This window comes from Rhagoletis pomonella, unplaced genomic scaffold (assembly GCF_013731165.1).
Source record: "Rhagoletis pomonella isolate Grant_MI unplaced genomic scaffold, Rhpom_1.0 Rhpom_scaffold_00004, whole genome shotgun sequence".
NCBI classification, from domain to species: domain Eukaryota; kingdom Metazoa; phylum Arthropoda; class Insecta; order Diptera; family Tephritidae; genus Rhagoletis; species Rhagoletis pomonella.
Genome location: NW_023458558.1, coordinates 30,699,306 through 30,716,973, shown reverse-complemented (window position 1 = coordinate 30,716,973; position 17,668 = coordinate 30,699,306). Strand labels below are relative to the sequence as shown.

The window sequence follows — 17,668 nt, the reverse complement described above, 5'->3', positions numbered from 1 at the left end:
AACTGTGGAAAACCATTTTAGCGCAAATACCAAAAGAATTCCGACCAACCACCTTAGTTTTAGTTGAGCAGCGTGACGACAAAGTATACTTACAGTCAGGTTCGCAGAGCAGAGCGATTCAAGCGACCGGGGGTTAAATCGTGGAAAACAATAAAACTAAACGATCGCCTATGAAGAATCAAATCAACCAACAGACGGACGGACATACAGTCATAGAGACAATAGCACCGTAGACAAGCGGGCGGCGGTCGAATGCGTTCAGTGAAACAGAACACTTTTTCCGAGTTACGTCGAGGACGACGCAGTTTTGAATTCAAAATTTCAATTTAAATGCGAAGCGTTGATGAAGCGGTTAAGACGTCCTACGGAATTATTGTGGGTGTACAATTACACGCGTTGAAATAATTGTGCTAAATTGAAAGCCGCAGTGAACTAGAAAAGTGTATCCTTTGTGTGGCGCTTTTGGAACTAAAGGTCTGTAAGTCAAAAGTGACAGGCTATAGAAAATACAAATTCTAATTGAGAAAAAAAAACAAAAAACGCAAATCAAGCGAACGCAATGCAACTCGCTTATCAGTCGCCACATCACACTTAACGGTTTATAAAGTGCATGTGTCACAAAGTAAAACTAAATAAAAACAAAATATCGATTTATGTTTTCGAGTAAACTTTCATAGAAAGAAGTGAATAGCAAAACAAAAATAATTTGCGTAAAACGCGCAAACCAGTGTTGCCGCAGTCCACTCGTCACAACTAGCGCATCTAAAGTTCATCACACACACACATAGACAGACACCCTCACCAAACCAATGTCTTCCTCTGAGGCTGAAGTCGACATCAGCGTTGTGTCCAGTCCCGAGCCCAGTCCGGCCGGCTGTGCAAATGGCTGCGACACACCTTTGCGCTCCGCATCGCCGGCCCCCTCCAATGGCAGCACCCCAACCACCACATCAACGCCAACCACAGCCGCCGGCACACCCACATCTAGCTCGCACTTCCACAGCCCGACCACCACAGCGCTGGCCGCTGTACCGCCGACGGTGTTGCACCATCACCTGCAACATCACTTAAGCAGTTTGAGCGGTCATCCGGTAGCGCTGCATCACGCCCTCCACAGTTTCGGTCATCATTTGCATCCAGCACATCCCGCCTACCCAGCGCACCAGCAATTGCTACAGCATGCCGCCGTCGTAACACCGACGGCTGGCCAATTGGTTATGGCATCGGCGGCGGCAGTGGCCGCAGCGGATCGTCTTAGTCCGCCGGCAATGGCTGCTTTGGCGCCACATTCGCCCGAACGTAATGGTGGCGATGAAGTGACCTCGCTGACGGGCAGCAATAGCAATAACAATAATAATAATAATAGCAAACTATTCAATCACAACAATAATAATAATAACAACAATAGTGATAGTAATGGCAGCAGTCAGAGTATGGCGTTGGGGCGGGGCGAGGCGAGCAACGGTTGTGGCGCGTCAGCCGGAAATGGCAAAGCGACAACTGGCAATGGTTTTACAAGTTTCTCTATATCGAGTATACTCAGTCGCAATGAACCGGCGAAAAAGAATGGCGGCAGCCATAATGGGCCAACGTTAATAACGCCGATACCACAGCTGCCACAACCGGGCGCTGGCGGTCCACAGGATGCGGCAATGCTTTCGAGGTATGTATGTATGTACGTAAGCGGGGAATATGTGAATGCAAATAACTATTCGTTGCTTAAAAGCACATACCGTGTGTTAGGTAAAGTGTGTATGTACATATGAATGTATGTAAATATACAGAACGTTAAAGAGAAATGTTTGATCAAGTTGTCCGTGATTCAAAGTGGTATCAGAAGAAATTTTTATCGAACTGAATTCAATACGGTGTTCATATAGGAGATTTTACAGGCAATTTTGGAGTTGGCTGCACACCAATTTCATTGGAAGCGATTAGTTGAAAGGCCGTTTAAAAGTTGCCTGTAAAATCGCCTCATGTAAACACCGTATTAAATTCATTTGAAGGCGCAAGTCATAAAACGCCAGAAGAAGCTAAAAACGTATTCTCACAAGTAGAATCCAGCGACCCAGTGGGAAAAGGAGTAATGTATTACAAGCGTGCTAAATAATGTAATGTATTTCTTATGAGTTCTAAATTCTATTACTGTTTAATATGTAATCTGCATTCCAATGTATTCAAAAAGTCCCAAAAATTTCATATTAAATCCCATTCATTTCTCGATACTAGGTAATGCAAAATTGAATGCCCCACATTTCGAAGGACATCGCTCTGGGGGAACAAATGCATTTTCAATACATTACATTTTTCCACTGGGAACTTACTTCGACAAAATTTTATTGTCATAAGTATGAATTATTTCTGTACTCGTATGGAATAGTAGCTTATATCGAAAGACTGGCTTTAGTTTAATGCTGCATACGCAGCATACGATTGCGAATGACTCAATGGCGCCGACCCGTTGAGCAACTTATGACAAATAAACGTGCAGGAAATAGGTCCGATAGTAGCAAGTCAATATTCTTATTAGGACTCATCAAAAATTCCTTGTCGTTTAAAGAATAAAGGGAATGCCGCATTATACTAAAACCATCTTCCCGACCAGTGTTGCCGTTTTGATCCACGTACTTCAAAAGTGATACGTGTTTGTGAATATTTTCGGAATATACTTTATTTCTTTGCTCATTTCACGAGATACTTAAATTTTTCGCGTAGTACAAATTTTGATATTTACATGTTACATTGAAAATATTTATGTATGTATGCAGTGACAGCTTTTAAAATTTAATCGAAGATATTGAAGCGTTTTGGGGTCAAATAAGCTTAAAGAAAAATGCTTTAAATGAACTATGTATAAAGAGCTGACTTCATTAATTTTTAATTTACTTTACTTGCCTCATAAATAACTCTGCAGATGTGGAGCGTATATTTTCAGATTTCACATTTTCATACCAAACTGTTGAAAATCTGATGGGGCGTATTCATAGTAAAAATAAAATCGAGCTTTTTTACATAATTTCCAACGAATTTAACGTGGAATGTATTACATAATTTGAAAATTACATGTAGATATGTATTTGAACTCAAGTTTCTATAAAATCTATACATAATATTTTTGTTCCTCTCTATACAAGATTAAAAACAATAATCTCTTTTTTAATAGATTGTCACAATATGTAAAATATTTTTCTTCATCTACATACATATTCAGGTGTATGAATGCGAATTACATAATTTTTGGGTTATTGACAATAAAAAAAAAAGCAAAGGTATGTAACCAAATGGCCTTTTCTTAAGTTTTTTCTAACTTGATACTTTGATACTTAAATACAGATTTTGTTATACATTTGATCCATTTTTTGTTTCTTTTACGACACATTTTTTCATGACGTCGCGGCAGCACTGTTCCCGACGTAAGCTACTATTCCATACGAACAAACATTTTTATCATATTAAACCATATTTACTTTAACCATTTTTAATTTAAAGCGTGGTTAGGGCAGCATCTTTTATGACGTCAAAATTGTCGTGAAGTAGGTAGGTTAGATGACCGGAAAATCACGTTCATCACTCCCGTTCATAAAAGTGGCAGTAGAACACGGATTTCCAACTACCTCTCAATCTAGGAAAAATCGTTATGGCAAAATTATCTTTTGCTATCAAACTTTTTATTTGTTCTGATCAGCATAGCTCCATTCCTGCACGCTCTGCAATTAGCAATCTTGCTATATTGCACTTCATCACTTCCAAATGGGTGTCAAGTGAATGCTAATTGATCAGATATGTATATCCAAAGCTTTTGATAAGGCTCTAATGAAGATCTGTTGTCTAAGCTTAAGAAATTAGGTTTTCATTCCACATTTCTACACTGGGTTGGGTCCTATCTAAACAATTGAACAAACTACGTTGTGATTGACAATGTTAAATAATTTTCTTATGTTGCAACCTCGGGAGTTCCATAGGAAACTTCTTCGTCATTTTCATAAATGACGTAACAAGTTTTTGCAGTCAATGTAATTTTCTTCTGTATGCCGATGAATTAAATATTTTCTTGAGAATTGGAAGTCTCGCTGATGGTTTAATTCTTGAAGCGGAGTAAAATAATTTCTTCGAATTGTGTCAAAGAAATAGGTTCGAAGGCAATACAAAAAGTGTTTTGTCGTAACATACTCTAAGATTCAGTATAACATATATTTATACTATCATATTTCTGATACCCAGTTGTGTCATGTTGTTAAAATACGGCATTTAGGTGTTATATATGACACAACTTTTGTAATCCCAAAAGCTTTAGAGTCTCTTGCCTTCATTATAAGAAATAATTCGGAAACGAAAGCTTTTGTATAATGCTTTTGCAAGGTCAAAACTGGAATACGGATCCCTAATATGGAATGCGGTTTATGAAATTCACAATAGAAGACTGGAGCGTGTAAAAAAACAAAATCTTTTTTTTTTTAATATTATCTATCGAAAATTTAGTTCGAACATATTTTTATTTCAAGATGCAAATTAATTGAATTGAAAACTCTTCAAGCAGAAGAATAATATCAGGATTTATATTTCTTTATGAAATGGAAACAGTAATTGCCATTTATTATTGGGATCTATAAAATGTAACGTACCGAAAAAAAAACTATGGCGCCATAATACATTTTTTGTTGATGCTTATACAACTAATTATGCCATGAATGGGCCTATCACACGGCCGGCCTCTCATTGAATTTAATAACTCGGATAAGCAAAACTGTATTGAAAAAAAAAATTACGAACTACATTAACACAATTTCCCAAGAAAAGACACAAACATTAATATATAAGAACACTAATACTAATAAAGTAGTATGTAAATAATTAAAGAGAAAAGTGGAGGCGGATAATGCAAAAGAATAAGTGGACAAAGAAAAGAAAAATATTATTTGTTGTCAGAGGGCAAAAGACATGTATAATTTTGATATGTATAATTTTTGTAAAAATTTAGTTTAAGATAAAATTTACGAAAATATTGCCTACTGGGTTTCTCATTTCTGTTGTTGGTCTTTTCCAACAGGGTAGGAGTATGAGGTATTGTCAAATTTATTTTGAAGATAAACCGGTTCCGAACGAAAAATTACACTGGACACCACACCAAATTTGACCAGGGATGATGCAAAATCGTTCGAAAAAATACCTCAGTTGTAATTTGAATTACGCATTAGAGAATTTGTGATTTTTAAAAAGGCTGCGGTGCCGAGCGAAGGAGAAACTTTCGGTAAAATAATATAAGCTTGAAAAACCATACAAATCTTGCTCGCGTATGGAGATTTAGAATGTAGAATTTACAGTAACAAAAAATAAGTTTTAATAAAGCAAGGAAGAAAATCCCGTTTATTCTAAGTATACCTATCCATAGTATTGCGAAATTATTTATACCGAAAAACTTATCTGAAAATGTATTCAAATTTACACTGAAGAAACAAAGAAAAAAATATCACCGAAAATTGAAGGCAGAATTTTATCCATGTGGTTACATTTGTATTGGTGGCTGATAATCACAATTTTTCCACTTCCATTTTTCCTAATAAAATCATCGTGGTACAAAGTTTAATAGCAATATAAAAATTAAATTTTAATAAGCCACAATAAGATTGGCAAATAAAATTTTTTTTTATTTCTTATCTTTTATTTTTGGGATTGACCCGTGCTAAGCAACACTTTCGATAGACCCAGATTTATATATAGCCAAGTACTGGAACTCCAGCAACACTCACCAAATACTCTTTGGGGAACTTGTATGGTGTTACAACATTTTGGTTATTATGTTCAAAGCATGGTTGTTGCGAATATTCGCATTCGCATTCGCAACTGCGGAGCTTCCGCATTAATTTTAACATTCGCATTCGCAATAATCAATGTGGAGCTTTTGCGAAAGCGAATATTTTGCAAGTGGACCGATAAAACGTATACAAATATGGCAAAAAAATGACAAATTGTAGCCAATATTTTTGCCTATGGTCGTAGGAGTATTTGTGTAACAAAACTGGTCAAATGTCATATTTCTCAACTTTGATAAAAATGTCTTTAAAATATTATTCCTTAAGCTATATAACCGAGCTATCAATGGGCAGCCATAAAAGTTCTCACTTCTACTTGACCTTTGACGTACGTCAAAGAGAACATAGTCCTTTTAATAATATTTTTTTTCTGTGTTTTAAATACCTGCTTTGGTTTTTTTCTTTGTTATGATTTTTTTGGACCAATCTTAAAAAAAAACTACTAGGCACAAAAACAGAAAGAGTGCACTGTAATTCTTAACAAAATTTTCGTGATTTGCTTTTGATGTTATAGGTGGCATACACGCTGCGTCTGACTCGTGAATCGGTTTGGATGTGTTTGTGAAAATAAATATGTGCTAGTTGCACCAACATGACTCCCGGCATGACTCTGAATGATTCAACTGTGTGTGTAGTCGAAGGCGAGTCAACACGTACACAAATGAGTCGCGAGTCAGACGTACCGTGTATGATACCTATTACATATATTCGTTTGAATAATTTCAAATGGGGCTCTTTGGCGAATTTATTTTTAGTAAAAATTTTAAAAACAGTAGTATTGTTTACTTGTTGGGTAATTTTTTTTTTCATAGGGATATACCTTGTATCCTTGGCTAAAAGCTTCTGTGGTAAAACTGTCCCTACTCTGCTATTTAAATTCAATGAGTAAGCTCCTTCAATAGGGATTTCCAGTAGAAATGATCAACGCCTAGCTATAAAGAGAATCGATGCTCAAATAATTAAAAAGCTATAGGTCTGACCTTTAATTAGATAAGAATTACGAGACTATTTGTTGGGGGGTGCTAAAAAAAAAATAAAAATATTCTGATCCGATTCGGCTGGCAGCCCCGACTTTGAAAACAGAATTTTGTTCAAAAATAATAATCTATTTTCCATATCCATCTATTTAGCTCACTATAAGCACAAATTTTTCAAAGCAGTCGCAGAAGAAAGTATTAAAAATGAATTACAAAAAAGTGCTCTAAAGTTACAGGTTCTCCAAATTCTGGAACAACATGGTTTGGTTTGGCTTGTAAGCGCTGTTCAAAAAACGATCTCGCCACTATGCTAGATTCCAATTGCTTTTTAAAAATACTTGACATCCGCATTCACATCCGCATCCGCGGATGTCTAAAATTCCACATCCGCAACATCCCTAGTTCAAAGTATGGTTTTCGGATTATATTTTTTTTGGGAAATCAGTACATCAAAATTGTTTACTTGAATCAATAAGCTCAATTTTTTCATGTTTTGAAGATGATACCAGATAGGTGGCCGCTACCAGAGTTAATGCAAATTCCGGCCTTTTTGTGGCATTTTGCATCACCCCAATCCACGATTTCCGATGTTAGATTGTCGATTTTTGGCGAATATTATTTTTGAGGGCCTGGAGGATCTGGGGCCTGCTTTCGTAGACTAGCCATTTTAAGTAATCCCACACAAAGAAATCTTGACCACAGATTTATAGAAATGGTGCTATTAAACAAGGAATGAAACCGAAACCCAAACCGAAACCGTAACCGTTTAAAACCGTTTCGTTTTTCAAAACCGAAACCGAAACCGTAACCGTTATCTTGACCTGAAAAGGAACGATACCGAAACCATTTCAATCACAGGTTTCAATCGGTTTCCAGAAATTTACAAAAATAATAAATACAAATTTCATTGAAATAAATGATTTATTTAACCAAAATCAGCAACATTTTGCTAAAATTCTTGTTAAGTAGTAAATAAGTATGGCAAGGTAACTTTTCGCAAAAATCTGCTGATGACTTTGTTGTTGTGAATCGATAATCGATTAATTATATTTAAGTAGTTTCTTTCCCGTACGCAATGCGAGATCCCGCGTGTGCCCAAAATAGCCCAGAAATCATGCCTGTACTCAACAAAATGGGTAATAGAGAGCGAAAATTCGAGCGTATTCGATCGTAAGTGTATTCTTCTTCCTGCCCGAAATAGCCCGAAATTTTCTCCTAGTAAAAATAGATAAAGTGTCAAAGTGCATATCAGCTGTATTGTGTTTACATGTTGCCTGCATTTACTTGGTGCTTTTAAGGAAAAGTGAATGGCCTGTTGATGTATTCTCAATCTATGTACTTAAAATCAAATTTGTGAAACCAAAGTTCAATTTCCAAGTGTTTGCATTTAATACCATGTTCTGACCGACAACCAACACATTTTTCCTTCATTTTCTTTTCATTTACAACCCTTAACTTTCATTCTTATTTTGCTTTGGCCAGGCAATTAACAATAAATCCGAAATGGCGTATTAAAGATGATAAAATATGACTTCCACTTCGATAAATAATCGAAAAAAAAAGTTTTAGCAACGAAAACATGTTTCCGATTTCGGTCAGAACATGGTATAAGTGACAAAAACAAGAACAACGTGAATCAGCTGTTTCTCGACTTGTGGGCACGAAATGTGGGTTTTTACGTTTCCGTACTTCTGAACTTTGTTCCATTTTTGAAAGAAAATGTTTCTCTTATTCTCTAATTACCAAATCCGGTCCGGATTGTTAGGGAAAGAACCTAGTGTTGATATTATCAGTGAACTGTAATTTTCGATTTTCTTTCCTCAACGTTTAAGACATTGTGATTTAAATAATATCAACAAAACTTCTGTGAAAAACCGAAACCGGAACGAAACCGAAACCAAAACCGAAATAAATTTTGAAGAACGAAACCAAAACCGAAACCGAAACACTTGGCAAAACCGAAACCCAAACCGGAACGTCATTTTGAATCGGTTTCATTCCTTGCTATTAAATATTTCATAAATTTAATTACCGGTAACACATGGACATGCTTAAATGCCTCATAACTGCATATATCACGTAAATAATTAGATTTTCCATACAAAATTAAGTAAGTTTACGAAGTTTACATGGTTACGGGGCACTTACACGTTTTGATGAATTGCCCTAATATATTTCAGTACATAAATAGATGTGCAAGGGCAGTTAACTCAATTTTCGGTAGTCGGAATTGAGAGTTTTGTTTTCACCAAGTTCTGATTAGTAGACGTCGGATAAGTTTGATCATTGGGATTATTTAATAATATTTTATCCGAAATATTCCTGTTTGTGTAGATAAAAAATAGATTGGCGCTTACACATATGTTAGTGTTTGGCCGAGGTTCTCCTCCGTTTTGTGTAGATTAAGGTGGTATAAAAAAAAGTTAAGTCGGAATTTTAATGTTCTCATCCCCTATGATTGTATTGCACCGAAAAAAATTATACCCCTGTTTTTATCTTGAAATCAGAAAATATTTAGAGGTCGCTCAACCAATTTCTCGTACAAATAGTATAGAATTCTTGAAAATCAATCTTTTTCGATCGTATCAACCTAGTTCCCCTCAGGAGACTTTCAACAGCGATTCTCAGTTGTTTATTTGACTAGTTTTTAATATTAACTATTTATTATTGAACCGCCAAAGACCCTAAAACTCCATAAAAATCGGTAGCTTTAAAAAATGGTGAAATAAATAATTGGGTATTATTATCGGAAGTCTCCTGAAGAGAAACAGAAGTTCTGTCGCTTATGTTATCGATATTTTTATCGATTTTGCTACCGCAATTTTTATCGATCTTGTTATCGACATTGTAATCGATTTTTTGATAGATTTTGTAATCGATTTTGTTGTCGATATTTTTATCAATTTTGTTATCGATATTTTTATCGATTCTATTATCTATTTTGTTATCGATATTACTATCGATTTTCATATCGATATTTTCATAGATTGTTTTATGGATTTTTTTATCGATTTCGCTATCGATATTATTGTCGCTTTTGCTATCGATATTTTTTCAGTGTGTGCTTTCGTTTTTGACTTGGATATGCTCTTAACCATACCACGTATTCTACGTTTAAATTTAGCGGCTGTATCTCTGATACAGCCTGCAGATCAAGACGAAGGCGCTGGACTGTTCCTTTTTTTAATTATCGAAACTTGTTCCCTAAATCGAAATTTACTCATAGAATCGTTTTTATTTATCAATTTGAAACTACGTACCGACTGAGTAAATTAGCGGGTCACAAGTTAAAATGCGCATGAAAACTTAAAGAAGGTCTCATTAAACGTATTGAATTACCAAAAATGCACAGAACATCTGATCAATATGTAATGAACGTAGCAAATTATTTATATGCCCAAGGTTAAATACCCCTTAAGCTGTTCGATATAAGTATGTACGTATTTAGACTTGTGGTCAGCTGATTAAGTCAAGTGACAGTTTGACTAGTTTTGATTATTTTTCTTTTGTTTATTTAGTGTTTATATTTTTTGTTTATAAAAGTCTGGCACTTAACCTAACCGGCGCCACTTAAATTCATATTTCACACTTCATACAAAAATTATGAGAACTCAACAAACTGTAACATTTACATCCAAAAATTTTAAACTTTTTTTTTTAATTTGTATAAAAATTTTGTATATCAGGTTTGTAGGTTAAAGTGCAGATTTTAAGACGCTAGAAAATTGCGTTGATTTTTAATAATTTTTTTTTGCTGATGGTGCTAGGCTCCGATACAAACAAAATTGTCGAGTATATTTTACATATGGAAGAAAACCACGACACCGGCAGCCAAAAAAAAAATATGAAAAATCTACGCTATTTTCTAGCGTCTTGAAATTTGCACTTTAACCTACAAAACAGCGCGCCCAAAATTTTCCTAAAAACTCTGAATAAAAAGTTTAAAATTGTCGCGTGCAAATGTTAATGTTTGTTAAATTTTCATAATTTTTTTACGAAGCTTGAAATGTGCATTTATGCAACGCTGGTTAGGTAAGGTGCCAGATTTTTATAAAAAAAAAATATAAACATTAAATAAGCGAAGGAAAAAAAACCAAAACTAGTCAAAATGTTACTTGAATTAATTAGCTGACCACAAGTGTATGTATGAATATATGTAGGCCAACAACAAAAAAATATAAAAAATTACACACCTATTAAGAGCCAACAACTGTCAGTTGAGTTCATTAATAAATTCCATATACCCATACGAAAGTCAGCGGAAGAGGGGTAAAAATAAAACATTTCGTAATCAAAGATCAAATTACGTCAAGCGATTAACGAATGTGTTGAATTAAAAAAATGTTGCACTTTAATTATCTGCCCTACTCTACAAGAAAAAGAAGAAATCGAAACATTTACATATACATTTTGATACACTCGTCTACTTGTATGAAAGGGCACTAAGTTGTATGCTGATCCTTTGGTAAACCTGACATACACTACACTACTACTGACATACACTCCAGCACGCATTCAAATGCAATAACAACAATGTGATTTCGATAAGAAAAAGGGCAAAAAAGGGCGAATTGCCCTGAATGTCTGTCTACCGGTCACCAGGCACCGGCCATTCACAACTGGCATTTTGACATTTGAGGCTTTAATAATGATCATTTTCATTTCATTAAACGTGTGTGTGAGCGCGCGCGCCCCTTCAACACTGACTGCCTACAAGTAAAATTTACGAGTATGTACATAGGTACTTGCAATGATGTCTGCGCTGTGAGCTAACTCGTGGGTAGATAAGGATCAGCGGCGGCCGCGGCGATAGCAGGCAGGCAGGCAGACGCGGTGCGCCAGTGACTTTGCCGCGAATGCGCGCACGCGCCAACGGGTGGGTGCTTGCAGCGCCTTAATGGTTGTGTGTTTTTCGTTGTTACTTTTTTAGCGGGCGTTTTGCGGCCAAGTAGTTGTTGAAAAAGCGTAATGCCAATTAGAGCTGGAGGGCACCACCATTGCGCTAGGTGTAAACGTGGCACATTCCCCTACTTTTTTTCTTTCTTTCTTTTTTTTAAGCGGTTTGCCGCGTGTGACCGTATTGCGCATGCGTGACTCGTTTGGCGCTTCGGTTGACGTGTGGCTGCGCAGTGAAGTTTTTATCATTTTATCATCTCGAAATTGTTTTTTGTTTTGTTTGTTTTTTGTTTTTGGCGTGCAATGAATGATGTGCTTGTTGGCTCTTTCCCCTTCGTTTTTTTTTTTGGTTTTTGTATTTCAGCTTTCGCAGATTGTAGTATTAAATGCTTTGTGTTTTAGCTTGTGCTAAAATAAATTACCTTTGTTTGGTTTCGTGGTTATTTTATGTTAAAATATGATTAATTTAAGCGCAAATAAGTCGCTGAGTTAACGTTTAGTTAATTTATCAGCCATGCAATTTTTCTTAAATGGATTAATTAATGTGCGCAAAGGGAGCTTGTGTTGTTATGACAGCTTGCAAAATATTTTGATAAGCTGCAAAGTTGAAAAAGTGAGTTGTAATCTACATTTTAAGATGGATGAATTAAGAACGAGAAAAAACGATAGGGTTTTTTTTGTCGTAACTAAATATGCACACAAAACAATGCATTCGGAAAACAGAATTCACGTTGCATGCCGTCAATTGGACTGTTTCCATATTTTTTAAATATTCTTGATTTACGAATGCAATTCTCAAAGCATCGCAGCCAAACCTAGCCCTTGCAAGGGCGGTGCAGAAGAGACACAAAAAGTGTTGCGCCGCCTCATCCTATTCAAGGCGAGGGGGGCAAATAGGGTTGTCTTATATGCCAATCGCTGGCAGGTGTTTTAGCAACGTAAAATATCCACTCAACAGTCCTCTCTAAGCCTCCCAACCATTGCTGAGCGGAATTTTCACCTAGTTCCTGATGGTGACTTCCATGGCCGAAGCCATGGCTGGAGAAATCTCTTCTAAAGCTCATCAGCTTTCAAAGCGGTAAAGAATTGGAGGCTCTACACTATGTTGAACTTCCTTTTTGATTTTAGACCACTGTGCGCCGATTTCTCAAGAAACCTGTACCCAATCGCGGCATTACTCACTTACAATTTAAATAAACGAAATGGACACTCGCTCTCGAATGGTGCGTTCTAAAAATCAAATTTTGATTCGAGTTATTATGTTCGAATCGAATGCCGCCATTCGGACGATGATTATTCCTTATGTAAAAAGAACACCCAAAATAATAAACATGAAGTGTATTTAATAAAGCTATATGCAGTAGCGGATTTGAATATTTGTCACCCCTAGGTAATTCAGAATTTGCCGCCCTTTTTCCGATAAGAAAAATATTTTGATCTAAAAGTACCAGTTTTAGAACGATTAGCAGTAAATAGTAATATTTAAATTTATGTTATTTACTATACTTTTATTAAAATTTCAGATGGAAAAGAGGTATTTGCCTTGAGTAAAGTTTTTCAACTCTTAAAGAAAGCCATCACCAACAAACTTTTTTCTTAATCTTAAAAAAAACTAAATAAGTATTTTTAATTAATCTCAAATTTACGTCTTAAAATGTACAAAAACAAATTCTACTTTCAGCGCAGTTAACTTGAAAAAAAAACAATAAAAAAAAATTTTCAACTCAAATTTTGCCGCCCCTAAATTTTGCTACGGTAAATCCGCCACTGGCTATATGTATGTAACTGAATATTTTTTTTCGCGAGCACTTTTGTGCTACGGAATAAGAAGTTTGAACAAAATCTGTTTGAAAAATTGATTGAATATGTTATTAGGAATACTCTTACTAAGAAGATTTTGTAAAATTCATCAAGTTGACACTGGAGCAAAAGAACTGATTAGCTCAAAGCAGCGAAAGTTGTCAAAGTTGTAAATTGTTAACTTTATTATATTTGTCTTTTGATAATAAGTTTTCTAAAAATTAAATAAAATAAAAAAATATATATATTTTCCTTTTTAAAATATTAAAAACTCAAAAACCAAAATTAAATAAAAAAACTTTATTAAAAAAGAAAAAAATAAATATTTTTCTAAGAGTTGAATGAAAATGAAATATGCTTCCTTTTAAAATAATAAAATCAAAAGTTTAAGGAAATTAGATTTAAAAAAGAAAAATAAATACATTAAAAATAAAGGAAAAATACGTTCTTAAGAATTAAATGAACTTAAAAAAATTTCTGCCTTTTTAAAACAATAATTAAAAGAAGAAATAAACCAAGTAAGTCCCTAAAAACTAATTGCAATAAAAAAATCTCTTTGAAAAAAAAACACCCAAAAAGTAAAAGAAAATTCAATTGAAATAAGAAAAAAATAAATTAAATTAAAAGAAAGAAAAAATAAAATAGCTTCCGAAAAACTAAATTATAAAAAAAAACGTTTCTGGTTTGATCCCTGCTGAAGTCTAGAGTCTGAAATCTGATGAGGAGATGTGGGGATATTCGAATTACCAGCTATAACTTCTACCGCCTTAGACCTTGCTGCCTTTTCCATTTTTCCTAAAAACAATCGTGGTATAACCTAAATAACTTTGTAGAGAAAAATAAATTTAAAGAGGAATAAAGACGCAAAACAAGTTTATAAAAATTAAATCATATTAAAAGAAAGTAATTCTTTTTAAAGAATAAAATCTAAAAATTAAACGAAAATTTGATAAAATACAGAACAAAAATTTAATAATAAAGAAAGAAAAAAATGTCCGCTGCGCGAGGATACGAAGCTCGGATCGCTCGCATGACACGCCAATGCTTTGTTCACTCGACCATTCCGGTCGAAACCGCAAGTCGGTAATACCACCATAAGATAGAGCATCCCTGACTTAATAGGTTATATTATTGTGTTCCTTCAATAAAAAATATCTCCTGCCATTTTAGAGGGGGTGGACGGGTGATCTAGGACACCCTGACCGTTAAAGCTCGATAAAAAAAAAAACGACGTGACCCATGAAAAATGAAGATATGCCCGTAATCAGGAGGCCAAAACCCGCCAGATACACTTTTCAAGCCTCTTGGCTTAAATGGTTCAAAATTATCGTACAGTGTTATTAGGCTGAAATTTGTTACTGAGAATTGGCAAGAAAGTTCAAATCAATTCATAAATTTCCTTATAAGCACTCAAATTCACGGGTGACTATTCAAATCGCAAATACTAAAAAAACCTCAAATTCCGAGTTAAAGATGTATGTCAGATTAAATAAAAAATAAACTACATTCGCATACACACTAAAAATAACCTTTTTCACATTTCGAAAAATTCATGAAGTCTATTACTGAATGCATTCGAGTGCGCACATTTTCGTGCAAATTAAAAAAGAAACGAATTAATGCTGCATACATACATAGATAGTATGTATATGCAACTTGAAATCATATTTGGAAATACATTTGTATCTATGTACATTAGGGTGGTCCTTAAAAAATCAAATGAAATATTTTTTCCGTCACACCCCCTGAATCGGTAATACCATGGTCAAAGATATCACATATAAATCACATATAAATTTTGGTCTCGATTGGTGGTGATTTGGTCGATCGACTACAATCGGAACCAAAATTTATATGTGATATCTTCGACTATAGTAGTACCGATTTTAGGAATTGCATAGATAAAACATTTTTGATATTTTGAGTCTCCATAGAGGAATTTTAACCTTGAACCCTTTCCGACACGGCTTAACTGTCTCCGATCGGGACTAAAATTTATATGTGGTATCTTCGAGTATAGTAGCATCGACGCAGGGGTTTAGGTTTAGGAAATCTGTTGTAAACATGTGCCTCATGCATTTAAGGACCACCCTAATTTACATACATACATATATGCATGTAAATTGTATGAATGCACAATTAAAATGCAAGCAAACCAAAAGGTCCTACAACCTTAGCAACGTTAAAAGGTAATAAAATAGTGCAGGGAATCCTTAAAATGCAGACCATCAGCCTTTATCTGTATGTAATTTAATATTGTTGAGAATGTGCAGAAACAAATACGCGTATTGTGGATATGCATATTTTGGGGGCTTGTTGTACATATGTATGTACATAGATACATATGTGTTAGATATGCACATGTGTACGCGAATATATGTACATACATACATATGCTCATGAAAATATATTTAGTTAAGTTTTATTTTGGATAACTGCCGTTGAGTAAAGTGAGGCGAGATGAGCTGAGGTGAGCAAATATGTATGTGTGTATGTAGCTTTGAGTGGCAGGTATAGTTGAGCAAAACCTACGATACCACCAACGGTGGTGCACGCTATGAAGGGTGGTAAACGTAGTAGGCACAGAACTGGGCGCATAATTTCCAGCTTTGGCGTGTGTATGTGAATGTACATGTATGTATGTATAGTTACGAATGTTTAAGACCGTTGGAAATCACCCAAAGTCGTAAATGAATCTCGGCAGCGAGTGGCTTATTTCTAAGGGGTATAAAGTACATACAGTTGTGCACGCACAAATAGCAAACATTTGAAGGGCAATTCAGGCAACTGCCTTTCAACTCACCACAGCCTTTCGAAAGGCAATAATCTTTCGTAGGACAATTGTCAATTCTGGCAATTAGTTATCTTGAAAGCTCTTTACGGTCTTTCGATGGACTAATTGAAAGATCTGCTAACGGTCTTTGCGTTTTTCTGTTTGTCTTTAAGCAATAAGTTTTTCTTTTTGAAACAATAAAATATAAAAACTGAAAGAAACTTAAACTAAAAAAAGACATCAATTCAAAAAAAGAAAAAAATTAAAATATAATTTTCTAAAAATGAAATGAAATGAAAGAAATATATATTTTTCACAGAAAAATTTTCTAAAATTAAAATAGATACAAAAAGAAATTAAAAATATAATGAAAAAATTCCTAAAAATTAAAGAAAAAAAATACTTTTTATTTTATTCCAAAATTAAGAGATTATTATATAAAAAAAAATTTAATTAATGAGAAGGAAAAAATGATTCCTAAAAATTAAAATAATTAAAAAAAAATTTTTTTGTCTCTTTAAAACATCTAAAAATGAAAATAACATTAGAATAAAAAAAGAAAAGTTTAATATAAAGAGAAAAAAGTAAGTAAGGAAATAATAAAACATAAAAATGAAAAAAAAAATTGAGTGAAGGATATTTAATTGAAAAAAAAGAAATAAGATTATTAAAATCCAAGGGAAGAAATTTAAATGTTATTTTTATCTAAGTACATACGGCGGTCACTAAAAAGCCTTAGATTACCTAAGAAAGAAAATAAATTTGTCGGTAAAAATGGTCTTATTGGATTTCAAGATATCCTTCATCATGTTTTATAAATTTTTGCATTCGCTAAAACCAATTGGTGAATCATTTTCTACGCATTGCGGTCGGGTTTTATTTTCGATGCCCGCGAAGATAATTATTCTTGATGTGTCCGGAACAAAAACACGGTGACGTGCAATAATGTCAATGGAATTAATGTCACTGACATTAATACACAGGCCAAAAGTGAAATAATGTCAGAAGAATTGTGGAAATAATGTCATTGAAATTAATACACAATTGAAAAGCCATTTAATGTCAGAAATGTTAAAAATAATTACTGCTTTACCAAAAAATATAAACAAAATACACTTCTAATATACTATGAACATAGTATACAACTTTAAAAGTGCATAACACCTCGGCGGTCCCGCGCCGCGGCCGATTTCGCGCACCCTCGTAAATTAATTTATCTTAGAAATGCTTTGAGTTCACAGCTTTGTAGCCAATCGAATTCGGTGTAATATAGTGCAAGTATTAAGTAGCAACTGATTTTTGATAATTTTGTTTGTTGACAATGTCAGTAATTTTCTGCCCTACAATATGTGTTCGACGATTTTTTGATGGAGATAATTAGTAACTCAAACGGGCTAAGAGTGCAGCCCTAC

General features: G+C 34.4%; 1 protein-coding gene and 1 long non-coding RNA gene across 2 annotated transcripts in view; one reads left to right on the top strand and one right to left on the bottom strand.

The window, feature by feature from the left end:
* LOC118737438 overlaps window positions 1-17,668 on the bottom strand; it is a 481,479-nt gene that overhangs the window by 65,386 nt on the left and 398,425 nt on the right. The gene's annotated exons all lie outside the window — the stretch shown is intronic.
* Window positions 80-17,668, top strand: part of LOC118737435 (homeobox protein Hmx) — a 38,969-nt gene continuing 21,380 nt past the window's right edge. The window contains exon 1 of the mRNA XM_036467924.1: window positions 80-1,663. Coding sequence (XP_036323817.1) covers window positions 810-1,663 — 854 coding nt within the window. The 5' untranslated portion in view covers window positions 80-809. The remainder of the gene's footprint in view (window positions 1,664-17,668) is intronic.